This window comes from Plecotus auritus (genome assembly GCF_963455305.1).
Source record: "Plecotus auritus genome assembly, chromosome: 10".
Classification (NCBI taxonomy): domain Eukaryota; kingdom Metazoa; phylum Chordata; class Mammalia; order Chiroptera; family Vespertilionidae; genus Plecotus; species Plecotus auritus.
In genome coordinates this window covers 7,040,132-7,060,785 of record NC_137785.1, presented here as the reverse complement: position 1 = coordinate 7,060,785, position 20,654 = coordinate 7,040,132, and the positions used below count along the sequence as shown (strand labels likewise).

General features: G+C 42.1%; 1 protein-coding gene across 2 annotated transcripts in view; it reads left to right on the top strand.

The window, feature by feature from the left end:
* The window catches only part of LOC308236224 (uncharacterized protein), a 39,660-nt gene extending 25,453 nt beyond the window's left edge, over positions 1–14,207 (top strand). For both annotated transcript variants that reach the window (XM_080645652.1, XM_080645653.1), the window contains 3 exons: positions 616–742; positions 990–1,085; positions 11,735–14,207. In XM_080645652.1, coding sequence (XP_080501778.1) covers positions 616–742; positions 990–1,085; positions 11,735–13,764 — 2,253 coding nt within the window. In that variant the 3' untranslated portion in view covers positions 13,765–14,207. The remainder of the gene's footprint in view (positions 1–615; positions 743–989; positions 1,086–11,734) is intronic.
* Positions 14,208–20,654: the final 6,447 nt, after the last annotated feature.

Genomic DNA, 20,654 nt, shown 5'->3' with positions numbered 1-20,654 from the left:
CGATGTTTCTAGCTCTCTATCCCTCTCCCTTCCTCTCTGTAAAAAATCAATAAAATATATTTAAAAAAAAACAAAACAAAACAAAACAAAACAAAAAAAAAACAACTTCATGCCCAGCCAAGTGGCACAATTGGTCTGTACACCAAAAAGGTTTCAGGTTCAATCCCCGGTCAGGGGCACATAAGGGAAGCAGCCAAAAGATGTTTCTTTCTCTGTGTCTCTCCCTCTCCCTTCCTCTCTTTCATAAATCAATAAAAATTAAAAAAATTATTGGGTTCAGATTTTTAAAAATACGCCTTCATTAATCTGGAAAAAATATATACATATATAATCTCAAATATATGACTTTGAATATTCGAAAGGTGTTTCTAAGCTAACAAAAAAATTTAACTTCTTTACATTATAGTAACACCTAATTGGATGAATTCATAGATGACTGAATGAACAATTATAAAGTAGTATTTTACTAGGCATGTGGTTATTCCACTGTGTATAAAATAAAACCCCATTCACTATATAGATGCAGCCTATAAAGTGAAAATGGTCAGAAAAATAACATTTCTTCCATAGCATCTAAAAGCCTTCATGCCATTAAACAGCACGGTCTTGTTACAGGAATCCCTGACATTTCACGATGTGGCCGTGGACTTCACCTGGGAGGAGTGGCAACTCCTGGACCCAGAGCAGAAGAACCTGTACAGGGACGTGATGATGGAGACCTATAGCCACCTAATGTCCCTGGGTGAGGACAACTTCCCTGTGTCACTCAGACGCTGCCCTGTTAGTGGCTTTTTCCTTTCTCGGCTGCTTAACTTCAGAATAACTCCAGTTCTCTGAAATGATGCAATCTCAGATCCTTCTCTTGCCCCAGACAAGATATTAAGCCCCCTCTCCAAAAGAAAAATTATTGTGTTAGATGTGAAACCTGTTCATTCTCCCTTCTTGACAAATCCCACTCAATTCAGTCTTTTATCATTTTTCTTGCACAGGATATCAAGTACCCAAACCAGATGCACTCTCCAAATTGGAACAAGGGAAGGAATTGTGGATAGTACAGGATGAACTTCACTGTCTAGTCTCTCCAGGTGAGGGGGTGAGAACCAGCAAGGTGGGCGACTGGGAAGTCACATTCTAGTCAGACGGTGTCAGTGAATGAGGAAACTCAAACCATTCTTCCACATACGAGAACTCTTTTTTCTTTGTAAAAATTAGAATATAACATACCCCATTTGTCTCTTCTGAGCTCTGACCCATTTATTTTATCTACTCTTGTTTTTGTTTGTGTGGTTTTCTTTGTCCTGTGATTCTCAGATCTTTTTTATTTCTTTATCCACAGCCACACTGTCTCTGCCTGTGTTAGCACCTCTCTTGCTATGAAATTCCACTTGCCAGGCCTCTCTGGAAAGACAGAACTTTGAATTCATCACCTTTTTCTTAATATATTTTTATTGACTTCAGAGAGGGAGGGAGAGATAGAAACATCAGTGATGAGAGAGAATCATTGATCAGCTGCCTCCTCACTTGCTACACGGGGGATTGAGCCTGCAACCCGGGCATGTACCCTGACTGGGAATTGAACTGTAACCCCGTGGTTCATAGGTCAACACTCAACCACTGAGGCAGGCAATTCATCATTTTTTCCTTACTACAGGGCCTACCTGCTCTGTTGGAAAATAGTGATTTTCCTCCATAACACCCAACCCCATCTTGGATGGTGGGTCCCGTGATAACCTCGTTTTCACAGTGCATTTATGTGTTCTTTACCTCTGTCCTGTCAAGGTTCTTCATACTCAGTTCTCATCAATATTAAATATCTCCTCTATTCCCATGAGTTGACCTCCTTCTGTTCTGTGAAATGGACTCCCAAATTGACTACTCCCTCAGTATTGTCTAATGGAGAACCTGCCAGAGACCTGGAGATAGAACTAATAGGTACGGGTGTCTTTAACTGGTTTCCTCTCTAAACATCTTGAGATGAGGTTGAAAATCAAAACAATTTTCTATCTGGAATTGAACCAGGAAGATTGATCAGTTTGGGTCAAGTTCAGTTTTGAAGATATTTTTATTGGCCTGTTTTACTTTAAGAAATGTGTACATTTAGTGTTTGGTAAAATTTACTAGTCCATGTAACTGTTTTCCAATTTGAGTCTGAACTGAAATTCAGATGTTCCTGGCGGGCAGCCTAGAGATCACCAGAAATTCATTTGAGGGATCAGTTTTCAGGAGAAGTTTGGCCCAAAATTACACATAGGGCAAGATTAAAAGGGGAAAAAAGCCAAGAGTAATCAATGAAGCTAATTAATGAAGTCCTGGACCAAATGAGAGATTGGGGAAAATTGGTGTGAATGGATCTTTCTAGATGTAGAGGAGGTAATTCTTTGTCGGGGGCGGGCGGGGGGTGAAAGTTCAGAAAAGAAAGGCAAACAGTAAATCCACTGTTTAGTGTCTAATAAAGGTAGTCATGCTGTTCACTCTTCCCTAAAGCCAAAATCTTTTTTAAAAAAAATATATTTTATTGATTTTTTACAGAGAGGAAGGGAGAGGGATAGAGTTAGAAACATCGATGAGAGAGAAACATCGATCAGCTGCCTCCTGCACACCCTCTACTTGGGGATGTGCCTGCAACCAAGGTACATGCCCCTGACCGGAATCGAACCTGGGACTCTTCAGTCCGCAGGCCGACTATCCACTGAGTCAAACCGATAGGGCTAAAGCCAAAATCTTGAGTGCAGTCAGGTTGGGGTAGGGATGGAGGGGCGTGGGGGTAGAAAAAATTGTCTAATGTACACTTTCTTTCTATGTATTTTACTCATGATCATGGCAGCTGGCCTATGACTTCTCTTTTTTGTGTGAGAGCAGCAATCATATTTCCTCCATTCTATTTTAAATTTAGGTTGTTTTTCTGCACTATACATTTTAAATTCTGTCCATCCTGGCATCACCTGGGATGTTCTTTACATGTTTAGCTCTCTTCTTAAAGGTCTCTACCATTTCATTCGATTAAGTAGAAAAGATCTTGTTAGCATGCTACATGAGTTTCAGCCCAACCTACATTGTAACTGGTTCATGTGACTTATTTCCTAGTTTTCCTAATTCAGATTTTTCTTCATTCTTAGAAAATGAATGGCAGCATTCATTTTTTAAAGCTTTTGTTTTCACAGTATATGTTTTAAAAAATATTTTTATTGATTTTAGAGAGGAAGGGAGAGGAAGAGAGAGATAAAAACATCAATGATGAAAGAGAATCATTGATTGGCTGCCTCCTGCACGCCCCACACTGGGGAATGAGCTCAAAGCCCGGGCATGGTCGGAGAAAGATAAATATCACATGATCTCACTCATTTGTGGAATATAATGAACAACATAAACTGATGAACAAAAATAGATCCAGAGACACAGAAGCATCTAACAGACCATTCAACCTAAGAGGGAAGGCAGGGGAGAGGGTGGAAGAGATCAACCAAAGGACTTGTATGCATGCATATGAGCATAACCAATGGACACAGACAGTAGGGGGGGTGGGAGCAGCTGGGGAGAGGTCAATGGGGGAAAAGGGAGACTTATGTAATACTTTAAGCAATAAAGAATTTAAATTTAAATAAATAAAAATTAAAAAACCTGGGCATGTGCCCCAACCGGGAATCAAACCATGACTTCCTGGTTCATAGGTCGATGCTTAACTACTGAGTCACACCGGCAGGGTCACATCATATTTTTAATGGTTTTACTTAGATTAAATTCACATACCATGCAATTTACCTATTTAAAACATGTAATTAAATTAAATATAATTCACTGGGTTATAGTATATTGAGAGAAACACAACAATTGGTTGCCGCCTGCACGAGCCCTGCCAGGCTGTAGCTGGGAGGAGCCTGCAACTGAGGTATGAGCCCTTGACCGGAATCGAACCTGGGACCCTTGGGTCCACAGGCTGAAGCTCTATTCACTGAGCCAAACTGACTAGGGCTCTAATTTGGTCTTTACTTTAAGTTTCATTAAAAAAAAAAAAAAAGCTTTACAGTTCCTTTTCTTAAGTTTGTTCCTAAGTATGAGACTCTCTTTTTATTATTTACTAAATGGTATTGTTTGCATTTTCAGACTATTCTTTGCTAGGATATAAAAGTAAAATTTATTATTTTCCCATCATGTTCAAATGACACTTCCTCCCCGGTAACCAAGTTTCCTGTCATATAAAATTGCAGATTATCTTTCAGTGATCTCTGTGATACGCTATCGTCTTGATGAGAAAGTTTCTGTCATCTTCCTAAACACTGTTTAATGTGTTCCATAGTTGTGATTGCCTTATTTCTTTAAAACTTGCATTTAAAAAAATACATTTTTATTGATTTTAGAGAGAGGAAGGGAGAAGGATAGAGATAGAAACATCAATGAGAGAGAAACATCGATTAGCTGATTCCTACACACCCCCTATTGGGGATCAAGCCTGCAACATGGGCATGTGCCCTGACCGGGAATGGATCTCATGACCTCTTGGTTCACGGGTCGATCCTCAACCACTTAGCCACACCGGCCTGGCTAAAACTTGCATTTTGATAGCCTAATATTTTTGAAGTTATCAGCAGTATAAAAGATAGATGCCCTGGCCAGTGTGCTCAATGGTTATAGCATTCAGGATTGGATTGCTGGTCAAGGGCACACGGACCTGGGTTGCAGGTTTGATCCCCACCCTTGGTAGGGGGGCATGCGGGAGGTAACCAATCAATTTATCTCTGTCACATTGGTGTTTCTCTCTCCTCTCTCTCTTTTTCTCCCCTTCTCCCCTCATTTCCAATCTCTAAAAATCAATGGAAAGCCCTGGCGAGTGTGTTTAGTGGTTAGAATATCAGCCCTCGAACTAAAGGGTCAGGGGTTCGATTCCCAGTCAAGAACATGCCGTACCCCAGTTGCAGATTCACTCCCCGCTCCAGGTCGGATGTGTGGGGGAGGCAACTAGTTGATGTGTCTCTCTGACATTGATCTTTCTCTTTCTCTTTCCTCCTCCCTCCCTCTTCTACTCTCTCTGAAAAGCAATGGAAAAAATATTTTGCCTTAGCCAGTTTTGCTTAATGAATAGAACGTCGGCCTGCAGACTGAAGGGTCCCGGGTTTGATTCTGGTCAGGGGCACATGCCCAGGTTTCGAATTAGATCTCCGGTAGGGGGCGTGCAGGAGGCAACTGATCGATGATTCTCATCATTGTTGTTCCTATCTCTCTTCCTCTCCCTTCCTCTCTGAAATCAATAAAAATCTATTTTCAGCAGAAACCGGTTTGGCTCAGTGGATAGAGCGTCGGCCTGCGGACTGAGAGGTCCCGGGTTCGATTCCGGTCAAGGGCATGTACATTGGTTGCGGGCACATCCCCAGTGGGGGGTGTGCAGGAGGCAGCTGATCGATGTTTCTCTCTCATCGATGTTTCTGGCTCTCTATCCCTCTCCCTTCCTCTCTGTGAAATATCAATAAAATATGTTAAAAAAAAAAAATCTATTTTCACAAAAGATATCCTCAGTGAGGCCAAAACCGGTTTAGCTCAGTGGATAGAGCGTCAGCCTGCAGACTGAAAGGTCCCAGGTTCGATTCCGGTCAAGGGCACATAACTTGGTTGCGGGCACATCCCCAGTAGGAGGTGTGCAAGAGGCAGCTGATGGATGTTTCTCTCTCATCGATGTTTCTAACTCTCTATCCCTCTTCCTTCCTCTCTGTAAAAAATCAATAAATTAAAAAAAAAAAAAAGATATCTTCAGTGAGGATTAACAAAAACAAAAAAGTCGGTGGGAGCCCAGCTGGTGTGGCTCAGTGATTGAATGTCATCCTATGAACCAGATGAAAACAGGAGTCACAATTAGATTTCTGGTCAGGGCACATGTCCAGGTTGCAGGATCAATTCCTGTTAGGGGCATGCATGAGGCAGCTGATCAATGTTTTCCTTTCATATCGATGTTTCCTTCTCTTCGTCTCCTTCCTCTATCTTAAAAAAAATTTTTTTTTTCAGTAAAAAAAAAAATAATTATAAAGCTCTGGCCCATGTGGCTCAGTTGGAGAGTTTACCTGAACATAAAATTGATGGAGGTTCACTCCTGTTGGGGATCAGGGAATATTCCTAGGTTGTGGGTTCAATCTTTGGGTCAGGGCTTGTATGGGAGAAAATCAATTGATGTTTTTCACATTTATGGTTTTCTCCCCCCACCCCTCTCGAAGAATCAATTTTAAAAAATCACTAAAGATTCCTATATAATAGTTCGTATTTTTCCTAATTTTATAGGCACTATCAGGTGTGTTGTTTAACAAATAGTGGTTTTCTTCATGCAATACAGTTATTTTGAGATTCGACACTTAACCTTATGTGAATAGTTAATTTTTGATTGGTGAGTAGTATTGTGTTCTACGGATAATGACTGCCTATTGATCTATGATGTTGGTTATTTCCAGGTTTGGGGTATTATAAGTAAATCTGCTGGGAATATTTGTGTTCATTTATCTCTATTTTTGTATATGTTTTACTTATCAAACTGTTGTGTAGGTGAATGTTTCACACGTTAAGATATACAGAAATGTGAGCCAAAATGGTCATTGCTTTTGCCTTCCACAAACCCACAGTATAAAATAAATCCAGTTTTTACGCAACTCAAAAAAATATATCACTAAAGCCCTGGCTGGTGTGGCTACGTGGTTAGAGTGTCAGCCCAAAGTGTCCAATTCGATTTCTGTTCAAGGGCATGTACCTGGATTGCAGGTTCAATTCCGGCCCTGGTCAGGATGCTTGTGGGAGGCAGCAAATTAATGTGTGTCTCACATTGATATTTCTCTCTCTCTCTCTCTGTTCCTCCCTCCTCGTGTCCCTCTCTTCTACTCTGTCTAAAGAGCAATGGGAAAAATATCCTTGGGTGAGGATTACCAGAAAAAAAAAAAAAAAACCTTAAAAAGAAAACCAGTCTCAGTCTCTTCTTTAAAGAATTTGTGTATGTTGATGGGACCCATACCTGTATTTTCAGAATAGACCTTATATAAGATTTATACATTCCACCAATTTCTTCATCTTGGTACTTGGACATGTAATAATCATCTTAAACTTTGTTTCACAATGCACCCTAAATCCCCTTATTCTGAACTTCAATAATATCTCTTGTTGTATTCTACCTACCCAGTGCCTCACACCACATAATTCCTGGAATAATCTTTGAGTCCTCACTTTCAGTAACTTTGTCCTGATTACCTCAGTGATCCCATCATTGAACTTTATCTTTTCTTCAAATACAGGACAAAAGTAGGTTTTTATTGGTGAGTACATGAAACACAGGGTTTATACTTATATTATTATCTATTAATTATTGCATCATTTTTAATATAAACAACTACAAACCTACTTTTGCCCCAGACTGTATATCCTGATTTCCTTAACCTCTTATATCTCCATTGCTCCTTGAACCATGTTTCACAGACTGTGATTGCCTTTATTACTTTTTTTTAGGTGTCTATCCTTCGAATTATTAAACCTGGAGGCCCAACAAATTTGACTCTGTTTTGAAACAATCTACACAGATAATAGTGTCAGACTTTACAAGTTAAGATTTCAGTCCCGCCCTGACCGGTTTGGCTCAGTGGATAGAGCGTCGGCCTGCGGACTGAAGGGTCCCAGGTTCGATTCCGGTCAAGGGCATGTACCTTGGTTGCAGGCACATCCCCAGTGGGGGGTGTGCAGGAGGCAGCTGATCGATGTTTCTCTCTCATCGATGTTTCTAGCTCTCTATCCCTCTCCCTTCCTCTCTGTGGACAATCAATAAAATATATTAAAAAAAAAAAAGATTTCAGTCCCATAAGACTGTACCCTTTCAGATTTCAATCACAAGTTTAGATTGTCACCTGTGTTTCTGACCAACTGGCTATAAATTGGAAGTCCTCATGAGCTTTTTTTGGGTTCCATTAATTTGTTAGAGCAGGCCTCAGGGGAGAAATACTTATACTATAAAGCATACAGATGAATAGGTACATAGTGCATGGTCTGAAGGATTCCTGAATATAGAAGCTTCTGTTCCCATGGAACTGGAGTGAACCAACCATTGAGCACATGTATGTGTTCACTATCCCAGAAGATGATCAAATCTGGTTAAGAGTTTTTATAGAGTTTTAATTCCTAGTCTCTCCCTCCTTTCCCAGAGGTCATTGAGAAAGTCCAGCCTTCTCATCAATTGGCCTTTCTGGTAACTATCTCGATCCTGAGTGTATGTAGAAACACTGTGCTAAGTTAGTTTATGAGCATAAACTCAGCTGTTATTATAAGGGTCTTCTTTTGTTGTTGTTAATCCTCACTCAAGGATACTTTTTCCATTAATTTTTTGAGAGAGATTAAGGGAAGGGTAGAGATAGAGAGAAACATTGATGTGAGAGAGACATCCATTGGCTGTCTCTTGCATGTGCCCTGACCAGGGCTAGGTATTGAGCCTGAAACCAGACTACCCATGCCCTTGATCAGAATCAAACCTGCAACCCTTAAGTTGGCAGATTGATGCTCTCACCACTAAGCAAATCCAGCTAGGGCTGGAAGCTTTTTAAAAAATATATATATTTTATTGGTATTTTACAGAGAGGAAAGGAGAGGGATAGAAAGCTAGAAACATCGATGAGAGAGAAACATCGATCAGCTGCCTCCTGCAAACCTCCCACTGGGGATGTGCCTGCAACCAAGGTACATGCCCTTGACCGGAATCAAACCCGGGACCCTTCAGTCCGCAGGCTGACACTCTATCCACTGAACCAAACCGGTTTCGGCTGGAGGCTTTTTTAAAAAAATCAATCTTTATTGTTCAGCCCTGGCCGGTTTGGCTCAGTGGATAGAGCGTTGGCCTGCAGACTCAAGGATTCTGGGTTCGATTCTGGTCAAGGGCATGTACCTTGGTTGTGGGCACATACCCGGTGGGGAGTGTGCAGGAGGCAGCTGATCGATGTTTCTCTCTCATCGATGTTTCTAACTCTCTATCCCTCTCCCCTCCTCTCTGTAAAATATCAATAAAATATATTTAAAAAAAAGAGGCAGTCAATCAATGATTCTCATCATTGCTGTTTCTATCTCTCTCTTCCTCTCTGAATTCAATCTTTATTCAGATTACAGTTGTTCCCCTTTTTCCCCCCCATAGCTCCCCTCCACCCAGTTCCCACCCCACCCTCTGCCCTTACCCCCCCACTGTCCTTATCCATAGGTATATGATTTTTGTCCAGTCTCTTCCCACACCCCCCACAGAATTGTCAGTCCACTCCCTTTCTATGCCCCTGATTCTATTATATTCACCAGTTTATTCTGTTCCTCAGATTTTTTATTCACTTGATTTTTAGATTCACTTGTTGATAGATATGTATTTGTTGTTCATAATTTTTATCTTTACCTTTTTCTTCTTCTTCCTCTTCTTAAATAATACCTTTCAGCATTTCATATAATACTGGTTTGGTGGTGATGAACTCCTTTAGCTTTTTCTTATCTGTGAAGCTCTTTATCTGCCCTTCAATTCTGAATGATAGCTTTGCTGGGTAGAGTAATCTTGGTTGTAGGTTCTTGCTATTCATCAATTTGAATATTTCTTGCCACTCCCGTCTGGCCTGCATAGTTTCTGTTGAGAAATCAGCTGACAGTCATATGGGTGCTCCCTTGTAGGTAACTAACTGTTTTTCTCTTGCTGCTTTTAAGATTCTCTCTTTGTCTTTTGCTCTTGGCATTTTAATTATGATGTGTCTTGGTGTGGTCCTCTTTGGATTCCTTTTGTTTGGGGTTCTGTGCGCTTCCTGGACTTGTAAGTCTATTTCTTTCACCAGGTGGGGGAAGTTTTCAGTCATTATTTCTTCAAATAGGTTTTCAGTATCTTGCTCTCTCTCTTCTTCTGGCACCCCCCATAATTCGGATGTTGGTACACTTGAAGTTGTCCCAGAGGCTCCTTACACTATCTTCATATTTTTGGATTCTTTTTTGTTTTTCTGGTTGGGTGTTTTTTGCTTCTTTGTATTTCAAATCTTTGATTTGATTCTTGCGATCCTTTAGTCTGCTGTTGGATCTCTGTATATTATTTTTTATTTTTTATTTCAGTCAGTGTATGCTTAATTTCTTTGTTTGTCCTTTTTCATATCCTCGAGGGTCTCGCTAAATTTATCGGCCTTTTCTAGAAAATTCTTGAAAAACCTTATAACTGTGGTTTTGAACACTATATCCAGTCGTTTGCTTTCCTCCATTTCTTTCATTTGTGACCTGTTTCTTTGTCTCCGCATTTTGGCTGCTTCCCTGAGTTGATAGAGTGGCTTTGTGTGCTAGGTGTCCTATAGGGCCCAGTGGCTCAGCCTCCCCAATTACCTGAGGTGGACACTTTTTTTTTTTTTTTAAATATATATTTTATTGATTTTTTACAGATAGGAAGAGAGGAAGGGAGAGGGATAGAGAGTTAGAAACATCGATGAGAGAGAAACATCGATCAGCTGCCTCTTGCACGCCCCCTACTGGGGATGTGCCTGCAACCAAGGTACATGCCCTTGACCGGAATCGAACCTGGGACCCTTGAGTCCGCAGGCCGACGCTCTATCCACTGAGCCAAACTGGTTTTGGCATGAGGTGGACACTCTTGATGCACCCCTTTGTGGGCTGTGTGCACAGTCTTGTTGTAGTTAAGTCTTCATTGTTGTTGGTATCATGGGGAAGAACTGACCTCTAGGCCAATTGGCTGGGAGGATCAGCTGTGTCTAATGCTGGGAGAACTTCTGTGCTGGAGACACCCTTATGAGACAAGACTTGCAAAAGCCTCTGTGTTCAGCTTGGGTGGGGCAGAGTCTCAGGGTGGAGCAGACAGCAATGGCTTCCTGTCAGCTCTGCCCTAAGAGGCCCCTGAGTCTCAGTGTCCCGCGGTAATCGCTGCAAGCACCTCTGAGAGAAAGCTGCCCTTGAGTTTCACCCTCTGCCAGACAGTCCAGTTTCTCCCCAAATGAGTCAGGGTTCCCAGAAACTTGCCCGGAACTGGAGTTCAGAGCAATCGGGAGCTTTTTTCTCCCTCCCGATTGAGAAAGCCAGCTGTGTACTCAGTTGCCAGCCCTCTCCGCGTGCACACCTCCGTACCTCTGCCTTCTGCAGCTCCTCTGAGTCTCAGTGTGCTTTTCTCTTTCCTTCTAGTTGTAGAATTTCCACTCAGCCAGCCTTCCTGTGGTTCTGGATAATGTCCGTTTTGGCTTTTAGTTGTAGTTTTGAAATTGTTGTGTGAGACAACAGTTTAGGTGTTTATCTATGCTGCCATTTTGGTTTCTCTCTCTGGATATTTTTTAAAAATACATAAAAAAAAGACCTGGCCGGCTTGGCTCAGTGGATAAAGCGTCAGCCTGCGGACTTAGGGGTTCCAGGTTCAATTCTGGCCAAGGGCACCTGCCTGGGTTGCAGGCTCTATCCCCAGTAGGGGGCATGCAGGAGGCAGCCAATCAATGATTCTCTCTCATTGTTGTTGTTTCTATCTCTATCTCCTTCTCCCTTCCTCTCTGAAATCAATAAAGAAATATATTAAAAAATAACAAAAAATACTCGTATCACTTAGGAAATTACAAGGGTTTTATAAGCAGTGTCAAGAACTGTGGACAAAGACCAAATATATTTCTTATTCTACAATACATAGAATTGCCACTAAATAGTTACTTCACATGAAGGCATTTTATAAAAACAGTTTTATTTCAAACTAAGATTATGAGAGATTACAGAATTTACTGTTCTCTTTTTTCCCTAGAACTCAAGCAAGTTGATGATCCTCTGCATTATCACTTGCAAAATCAAAGCCTTCAGAATAATGTGGAACAATCCTGTGAACATAATATATCTACAAATGTTAATCAAAGTGAAGGTCATTTCCTATTAAAGCAAAATCATGATATGTTTAAGATATGTGAGAAACCTTTAAAATCAAATTTATGTTTGGAAAACCAAAACAGAAGTTGTAACTTAACTAATTCTGTTGAGTTGAATGGAGATGGGACAGGCATTCTGCATGGCAACCATGAACAATTTTATACTGAAATTAAACTTCCTGTCAGTATGAAAAACATCAATAACAATTCCCAGGTTATAAAGCAACAGAGAACTCACGACATAGAGAAAGCCCACGTATGTATTGAATGTGGGAAAGCCTTCATCAAGATATCTCAGCTCATTAATCATCAGAGAGATCATATTAGAGATAAATCTTATGGATGCAGCCTGTGTGGGAAAGCCTTTTCCAGAAAATCCAGGCTCACTGAACATCACAGTATTCATACAAGACTGAAACAGTATGAATGCACTGAATGTGACAAAACATTCCTCAAGAAATCACAGTTCTGTATACATCAGAAAACTCAGATGAGAGAGAAGCCTTATATATGTGGTGAATGTGGGAAAGTGTTCAAAAAGAGGCACCTTATTTATCATCAGAAAACTCATACAGGAGAGAGACCTCATGAATGCAGTCTGTGTGGCAAGACCTTCTCTACAAAGTCTAATCTGAACAAACATGAAAAAACTCATGTAAGAGAGAGACCTTATATATGCAGTGAATGTGGGAAAGGCTTCATCCAGAAGTGTCGTTTTATGGCACATTGTCGAACTCATACAGGAGAGAAACCGTATATATGTAATGTATGTGGGAAAGGCTTTGCTGTTATGTACACTCTTACCATACATCAGCAAACTCATACAGGAGAGAAACCCCATGGATGCCGTCTATGTGGGAAGACCTTCTCTACAAAGTCTAATCTCAGTAAACATGAGAAAACTCATACAAGAGAGAAACCTTATATATGCAGTGAATGTGGAAAAGGCTTCATCCAGAAGTGTCACCTTGTTGAACATCATCGAACTCATACAGGAGAGAAACCATATATATGTAATGAGTGTGGCAAAGACTTTGCCTTGATGAACAGTCTTACCAGACATCAGCAAACTCATACAGGAGAGAAACCTTACATATGTAATGTGTGTAGGAAAGGCTTCAGCAGAAAGAGCCTTCTCTTTGAGCATCAGCGAACACATACAGGGGAGAAGCCATATGTATGTAGTGTATGTGGAAAAGGCTTCACCATGAAGGGTAATCTCAACGTACATCAGCGAATTCATACTTTAGAGAAACCATATACGTGCAATGAATGTGGGAAAAGCTTCACTGTGAATAGTTCTCTGATTTTACATCAGCGAATTCACACAGGAGAAAAACCCTATGAGTGCAGTGAATGTGGGAAAGGATTCACTGTGAAGCGTTCTCTGATTTTACATCAGCGAACTCACACAGGAGAAAAACCCTATATATGCAGTGAATGTGGAAAAGATTTTCCAGTGAAGATGCAGCTGATTTTACATCAGCAGTCTCATACAAGAGAGAAACCATATATATGTAATGAGTGTGGGAAAGGCTTCACCATGATGAACCATCTCAACACACATCAGCGAACTCATATAGGAGAGAAACCCTACATATGTAATGAGTGTGGGAAAAACTTCACCAGGAAGGGTTTTCTCATCAAACATCAGCTAACACATACAGGGGAGAAGCCCTATGTATGTAGTATATGTGGAAAAGGCTTCACCGTTAAGAGTAGTCTCACTGTACATCAGCGAATTCATACTTTAGAGAAACCATATAGATGCAATCAATGTGGGAAAGACTTTACTGTGAAGAGTTCTTTCATTTTACATCAGCGAACTCACACAGGAGAGAGGCTTCTCAGGAAAGATGCAGCTGATTTTACATCAACTGTTTCATACAGGAGAGAGACCTTATGTATGTAGTGAATGTGGGAAAGGTTTTACAGCGAAGAGTCATCTCATCAGACATCAGCAAAAAATATGTAGGAGGGGAGCCGTAGTGTGTAATGGGTATGGAAAAGGCTTCAATATGAAGAGCGATCTCACTTTACATCAGTGAAGTCATACTTAAGAGAAATCTTATGCTGTAAAACCAACATAATGGACTAATCAGTAGATAAGTGGATAAAAAAGCTGTGGAATATTTATATGATGGAACACTATGCAGCCTTTAAAAAAAAAAGAATCTCTTACCCTTTAAGACAGCATGGAGGGACCTGGAGAGTATCATGGTAAGTGAAATAAGTCAGTCATAGAATGACAAATATTACATGATCTCACTCATATTTGGAATCTAAGTAACAAATTAAACTGATGAACAGAGTGGATCCAGAGACATTGAAGCATGAAACAATGCATGGAAACTTGGCAGGAAGGCAGGAGAGGGTGGGTGGGTAGGAGGTAATCAACCAAAGGACTTGTATGCCTATATGCATAACCCATGGACACAGATAATAGGGTGGTGAAGGCAGGGGTGGGGGTCTTAAGGGCGTCAATGGTGGAAAAAAAGGGACATATGTAACGCAAAAATAAAGATTTAAAATTATATGAAAAGTTTAATTTCACAAAAGTTTTCTGTATGCGTTATTGCTATGTACGCACTGTAGTTTTGAGACTCTAATAAGTATGCAGTCTAAATAGAAATAAACATTTTTCTGAATGTACACTTTATTTAAATAAGTAATGTTCTTAAAAACAAAACAAAATTTAAATTTTATACTAGTAAAAACAAACGTATTTTCCTATTTGTCTTTGGATGATGATATAGCCAGAAACTCCCATTGTGGTATGACATTTATGTTCAGTGTCAAAGTGGGTGCTTTAGATAATAATGCTTTGAAAAAACTATCAAGTTTTATTTGAACTTTTTTAGTCTGCTGGTTTTTTAAAGTAATTGACTCCCTAAAGTTACAAAAGTGGGTGTAATAGCCCTGCTGATGTGCTTAGTGGTTAGAGCATTAGCCCTTGAAGCAAAGGATCATGGGTTTGATTCTCAGTCCAGGGCACATACCTGGGTTACAGGTTTCTCCTCTTCCTTCCCTTACACTCTCTCTAAAAAAAAAAATAAAAAAAAATCAATGGAAAAAATATCCTCGGGTGAGGATTACTGATATAACAAGGTGTAATAAAACTGAATTTTGTTATCAGATGAATTGTCAATAAGTGTTGTTAGATTGTTGAGATGTGATTTAGTCACTGATTATTTTTGGGCCTGTTGTTTCTTCTTCCTCATCTCCCATCCTCATCTTCTAAGGTATAAGCTCATCTGCTATTTCACTTTCAGTCATGCTGTGATGCCCAAGGTCATTTCATCTTCTAACCACTGTAAAACATCTTTCTTGGCTGCTTCTTCACCAGTATTCTGAATTGTCTTACAGTCAGTAACCTCTAGCCATTTATTATTTTTAAAATATATTTTATTGATTTTTTTACAGAGAGGAAGGGAGAGGGATACTTAGAAACATTGATGAGAGAGAAACATGGATCAGCTGCCTCCTGTACACCCCAAACTGGGGATGTGCCTGCAACTAAGTTACATGACCTTGACTGGAATCGAACCGGGGACCCTTCAGTCCTCAGAGCGATGCTCTATCCACTGAGCCAAGCCAGCCAGAGCTTAACATTAACTTTTAAAAAAATATATCTTTTTTATTGGTTTCAGAGAGGAAGGAAGAGGGAACTAGAAACATCAATGATGAGAGAGAATCCTTGATAGGCTGCCTCCTGCATGCTCCCCACTAGGGATCGAGCCCACAACTTGGGCATGTGCCCTTGACCAGAATCGAACCTGGGACCCTTCAGTCCTCAGGCTGATGCTCTATCCACTGAGCCAAACCAGCCAGGGCTTAACATTAACTTTTTAAAAATATATATATTTTTATTGGTTTCAGAGAGGGAGAGGAAGAGATAGAAACATCAAGGATGAGAGATAATCATTGATCAGCTGCCACCTGCATGCCCCCTACTGGGGATCAAGCCTGCAACCCAGACATGTGCCCCAACAGGGAATCTAACCGTGATATCCAGGTCGGCTGGGCTAAATTAACTCTTTTCCATTTGTCCATATTTTTTTAAGAATATATTTTATTGATTTTTTACAGAGAGGAAGGTAGAGGGATAGAGAGTTAGAAACATCGATCAGCTGCTTCCTGCACGCCCCCTACTGGGGATGTGCCCGCAACCAAGGTACATGCCCTTGACTGGAATTGAACCTGGGACCCTTCAGTCCGCAGGCTGACACGCTATCCACTGAGCCAAACCAGTTAGGGCCATTTGTCCATATTTTAAAGTTAGGGTTACAATGATGTATCTTACAGTACATACATTATTTTACATTTATACAGAATATGCCTACAAGGTTAGGCTGTGGCTTAACACAATTGGAACACTGGCTGGTGCACATGTTAAAACTGCTGTAGAAAGTCATGCCATATGATTACAGAACCGATTATCAAGTAAGATTCACATGCTAATCATTTGAATCACATGCTAATCATTTGCTGAACATTAATACAAGTGACTCTTGGATTTAAATATGTAGACTATAGTTGTAGGTATGTAGTGTTCATTTATGCTGGCGAAATTACTAGTGTTTTTTCCAACATCATGGGACTGAACAGTCAGGACCCAAGCAAAGATAGGTTGGCCAGGCTGCTGTGAGACCTATGTGCTGAGCGCACCTTTCAAAGCTTGACCACTCCAGGTGAAAGCAGCTTAGTGCACACCTAATCCTACTGCCACACATTAGGATCCTTATGTTCCAATGAAATCCACCCTTCATCTTGAATAATGCTTAGGAGTGGGTTCTGAACCCACACTTGCCAGATTTGAATCCTAAGCTGTGTGCCTTTGAACACCTTAACTATATCTCATTGTATCTTTCCTCATAGCTTTGTTGTGAGAAGTACATGTAGTTAAAACACTGGCTGCCAAACAGGCAATTAATAAAAATTACTGCCCTGACCGGTTTGGCTCAGTGGATAGAGCGTCGGCCTGCAGATTGAAAGGTCCCGGGTTCGATTCCGGTCAAGGGCATGTACCTTGGTTGCAGGCACATCCCCAGTGGGAGGTGTGCGGGAGGCAGCTGATCGATGTTTCTCTCATCGATGTTTCTGGCTCTCTATCCCTCTCTCTTCCTCTCTGTAAAAAAATCAATAAAATATATTTTAAAAATATAAAATAAAAATATTACTGGTCTTATGCATAACCCATGCATGCACACAGTGGGGTGGTGAGGGCCTGGGGTGGGGGGCAGAGGTAGGCTGGAGGGGGTTGATGGGGGAAACATGTAATACTTTCAACAATAAAGATTTTTTAAAGTTTATTTTTTATTGACTTCAGAAAGGAAGAGGAAGAGATAGAAACATCAATGATGAGAATCATTGATTGGCTGCCTCCTGCACACCACCCCTCCCCACTGGGGATCGAGCCCGCAACCTGGGCATCGAGTCTGCAACCTGGGCATGTGCCCCTGACGGAAGACCTTGCAGTCCGTGGGCTGATGCTCTATCCACTGAGCCAAACTAGCTAGGGCTCAACAATAAAGATTTTAAATAATAAAAGTATTACTGGTCTTTGTGAGGGAGGAATTTTTCTTACTTCCCACCTTCTGGGTCCTCGTGATCCCGAGAATCACTTTTGCAGAGAACCTGTGGGCCTCGGTTTTTCAGAGCCCTGCCCTCACCATTGCTGTTGCCTCTACAACAGGTGTCTGACCAAAAGGCCAGGCTGGCCGTACTCAATCCCACCCCCAGCCCACCCCATGCCCAAACCTCACCGGGACCGAAAGGCCTCCTGGGCGCTGTGTGAGGTCTGACCGCCACCTCTTCAGTCTCGGCTCCTACAAACTTGCAGTTTTTCATCCAAAGTCTTGTCAAGGCATTAGGTCCAGGCGTCTCGTCCGCCCCAGGGAACTGCACTTCCTGTAAGATGGCTGCCCCCAAGGTGTTGCTTAGTAGTAGTGCTAGGGCGCCGCCATCTTTCCGTTTTGCCCCAAGTATAAATGGAATACAACTTGCTCCACCTTTGCCTTGAACAGGCTCGGCCTCTGAAAGCTTGTTCATCGCAGTGTTGTTGACGCTGAAGGAGGCTAAGAGATGTCCAAAAAGTGACTTCAGTTTCTTCTCCGTTCACTGAGGCCCACACACCATAACGGCCACTTGGGGCCTGAGTGGCGCGGTGGGCGTGGCCACGTTGCGTCATAGAGCCACGCCCACGGCCGGAACGGGACTCTCCAGAAGCGTCCCTAGCAACAGAGAGAGAGAGGGCTGGGGGCACCCGACGGGAATCGTTGTGGAAGAGAGCTGAGCCTTTGGTCGCTGCCGTGGAGTCCTGAGAAGCTCAGCGTCAGGTGGGTCTACGCGGGGCTGCGGACGAGGCGCGGGGGCGGGGTCCTGTGAGTCGAGAGAAGGGCAGCTCTGGGGACTTTTGGCTCAGTCACTAGGGAGTCTTGGCTTTCGTGTCAGTGTTACCGAGTTTATGAAGACATTAATGATGGAACATGCAAACGGCAGGGTTTGTTGTCGGCGTGGGTGGTGCTGTGGGGCTCAGTGATCAAGAACGGGAGCCTTAGCCGGTTTGCCTGAGTGGATAGAGCGTCGGGCTGTGGACCAAAGTGTCACGGGTTCGATTCCGGTCAAGGGCATATACCTCGGATGCAGGCTCCTCCCTGGCCTGGGCCCTGGTCGGGGCACATGCAGGAGATGTGTTTCTGTCACATCGATATTTCTTTCTGTCTTTCCCTCTCTCTGCCACTCTCCAAATCAATGGAAAAACATCCTCGGGTGAGGATTAACAACAGAAAACCAAAAACAGGAGTGGTAGGTGAGTGTCATTGAATGCGGTGTCTTTGCCATGATCTGGATTTACTGGGGGCTTTTGATACAGAGAATCCTGGGCAGGGGTCCGGTTAGTGAACGCAAGTTTCTGGTTCATATTTCAGATTTAATTTGGAATCAGATATTTTTGTTTTTTGTTTGTTTGGGAGAGTAGGCCAGTGTGTGTGTAGACATGCATGAAGCTGGAGCTTTGCACACCCAGGGACCCTGGACAGTAGGTAGGTTGAGGCTCAGATGTTGACTGCTGGGAACAGATTAGATATGCCTTCATCCAACTTCATCAAAATTCATTTTGTGTCTTCCTCAAAGTACTAATTAAAAATTCTTTTGTCTTCTCCTGTAAATAGTCTAGTCATTATCTACAAAGTAGTTAGATACAATTGATCTAGTGTGTCATAAAAGATGCACTTTGTGCTTTTTGCTTCCAGGTTTCCTCCACAGTTTTCTTAGATATTTCCATTCACGTTCATTCTACAGAGTACTGATCTCTATTATCTCTCATACTAGAGGCCCGGTGCACAAATTTGTGCACAGGTGGGATCTGGCTGGCCCGCCCAATCAGAGCCAATCTGACCGGGGGAGGGGACACGGCCCAGCCCCCTGGTCAAACTCCCAGTTGAATTCCAGTGGAGGGGACAATTTGCATACTATGCTTTTATTATATAGGATTACTTTAACAGAGATAAATGAAAACCATTGTGTATTTTTTAAAGCTTTTAAATTGCTTATTAGAGAGAGAGGAAGGGAGAGGGAGAGAGAAAAACATTGATGTGAAATGATGTGAGATGATCAACTGCCTCCTGCATCGATCCTACAACCCAGGCATGTGCCCAGACCAGGATCGAACCTGGAACTCTTCAGTCCGCAGGTCGACATTCTATCCACTGACCCAAACCGGCTAGGGCTTTCCATGGATTTTTAGAGAGATGGAAGGACCGAAAGAAACATCTGTGTGAGAGAGACAATCGATTGGTTGCCTCCTGCAGGAGCTTTGACCAAGGCCAGACTGGGGAGGAGCCTGGAACCGAAGTACATGCCATGGACCTGAATTTAACCTGGGACCCTAAGGTCCGCAGGCCGACGGTCTATCCACTAAGCAAAACCGGCTAGGGCTGAGGGTTCTCTCCTGAATGGGAGACTTCTCCTTGAATTTTCACAAGGCAGAGGGGTTAAGGGAGCTCTCTCAGGCCTCCTGTTCAAGGGCCTCAATCCCATCCATGAGGACTTTTGTCCTCATAACCAAATCACCTCCCAAAGGCTCCACCTCCTAATACCATGACCTTGGGGGTTAGGTTTCAACATATGAATTTTGTGGGGACACAGATCATAGCAGGACCTCTTGGCAAAGGGCAACATTCTTTTGTTTTTCGACATCAGAATATAATAGGAAATACGTGTGATATGTTGTGTGCTTCCCATCCCCTAAGCACCAGAGTGAGATCAGTAGAGCAGTGTTAAGTAGAGTAGGATTAAGGAGACAAACTACCCTGTCTGGTTGTCGTAGGTTAGGTGAGGGTTTAGATCAAGTGCCACTATCCCCTGATATACACAGTTTTCATTATGTAAATGATATTCTCTCTTTAAAAAATATTTTTAAAAAAGTTTTCATTGATTTGTGTGTGTTTTTTAGAGAGAGTGGGGGGAGAGGGAGAGAGAGAGACATTGATGTGAGGGTGGAACATTGATCGCCTCCCAAGCATGCCCCCCCACCAGGGATCAAGTCTAAAACCTGGGCATGTGCCCTGACTTCAAATCAAACCACCAACCCTGCCTTGACTGGTTTGGCTCAGTGGATAAAGCATCGGCCTGCAGACTGAAGGGTCCCAGGTTCGATTCCGGTCTAGGGCATGTACCTTGGTTGCGGGCACATCCACAGCAGGGGGTGTGCAGGAGGCAGCTGATCGATGTTTCTCTCTCATCGATGTTTCTAACTCTCTCTCCCTCTCCCTTCCTCTCTGTAAAATATCAGTAAAATAT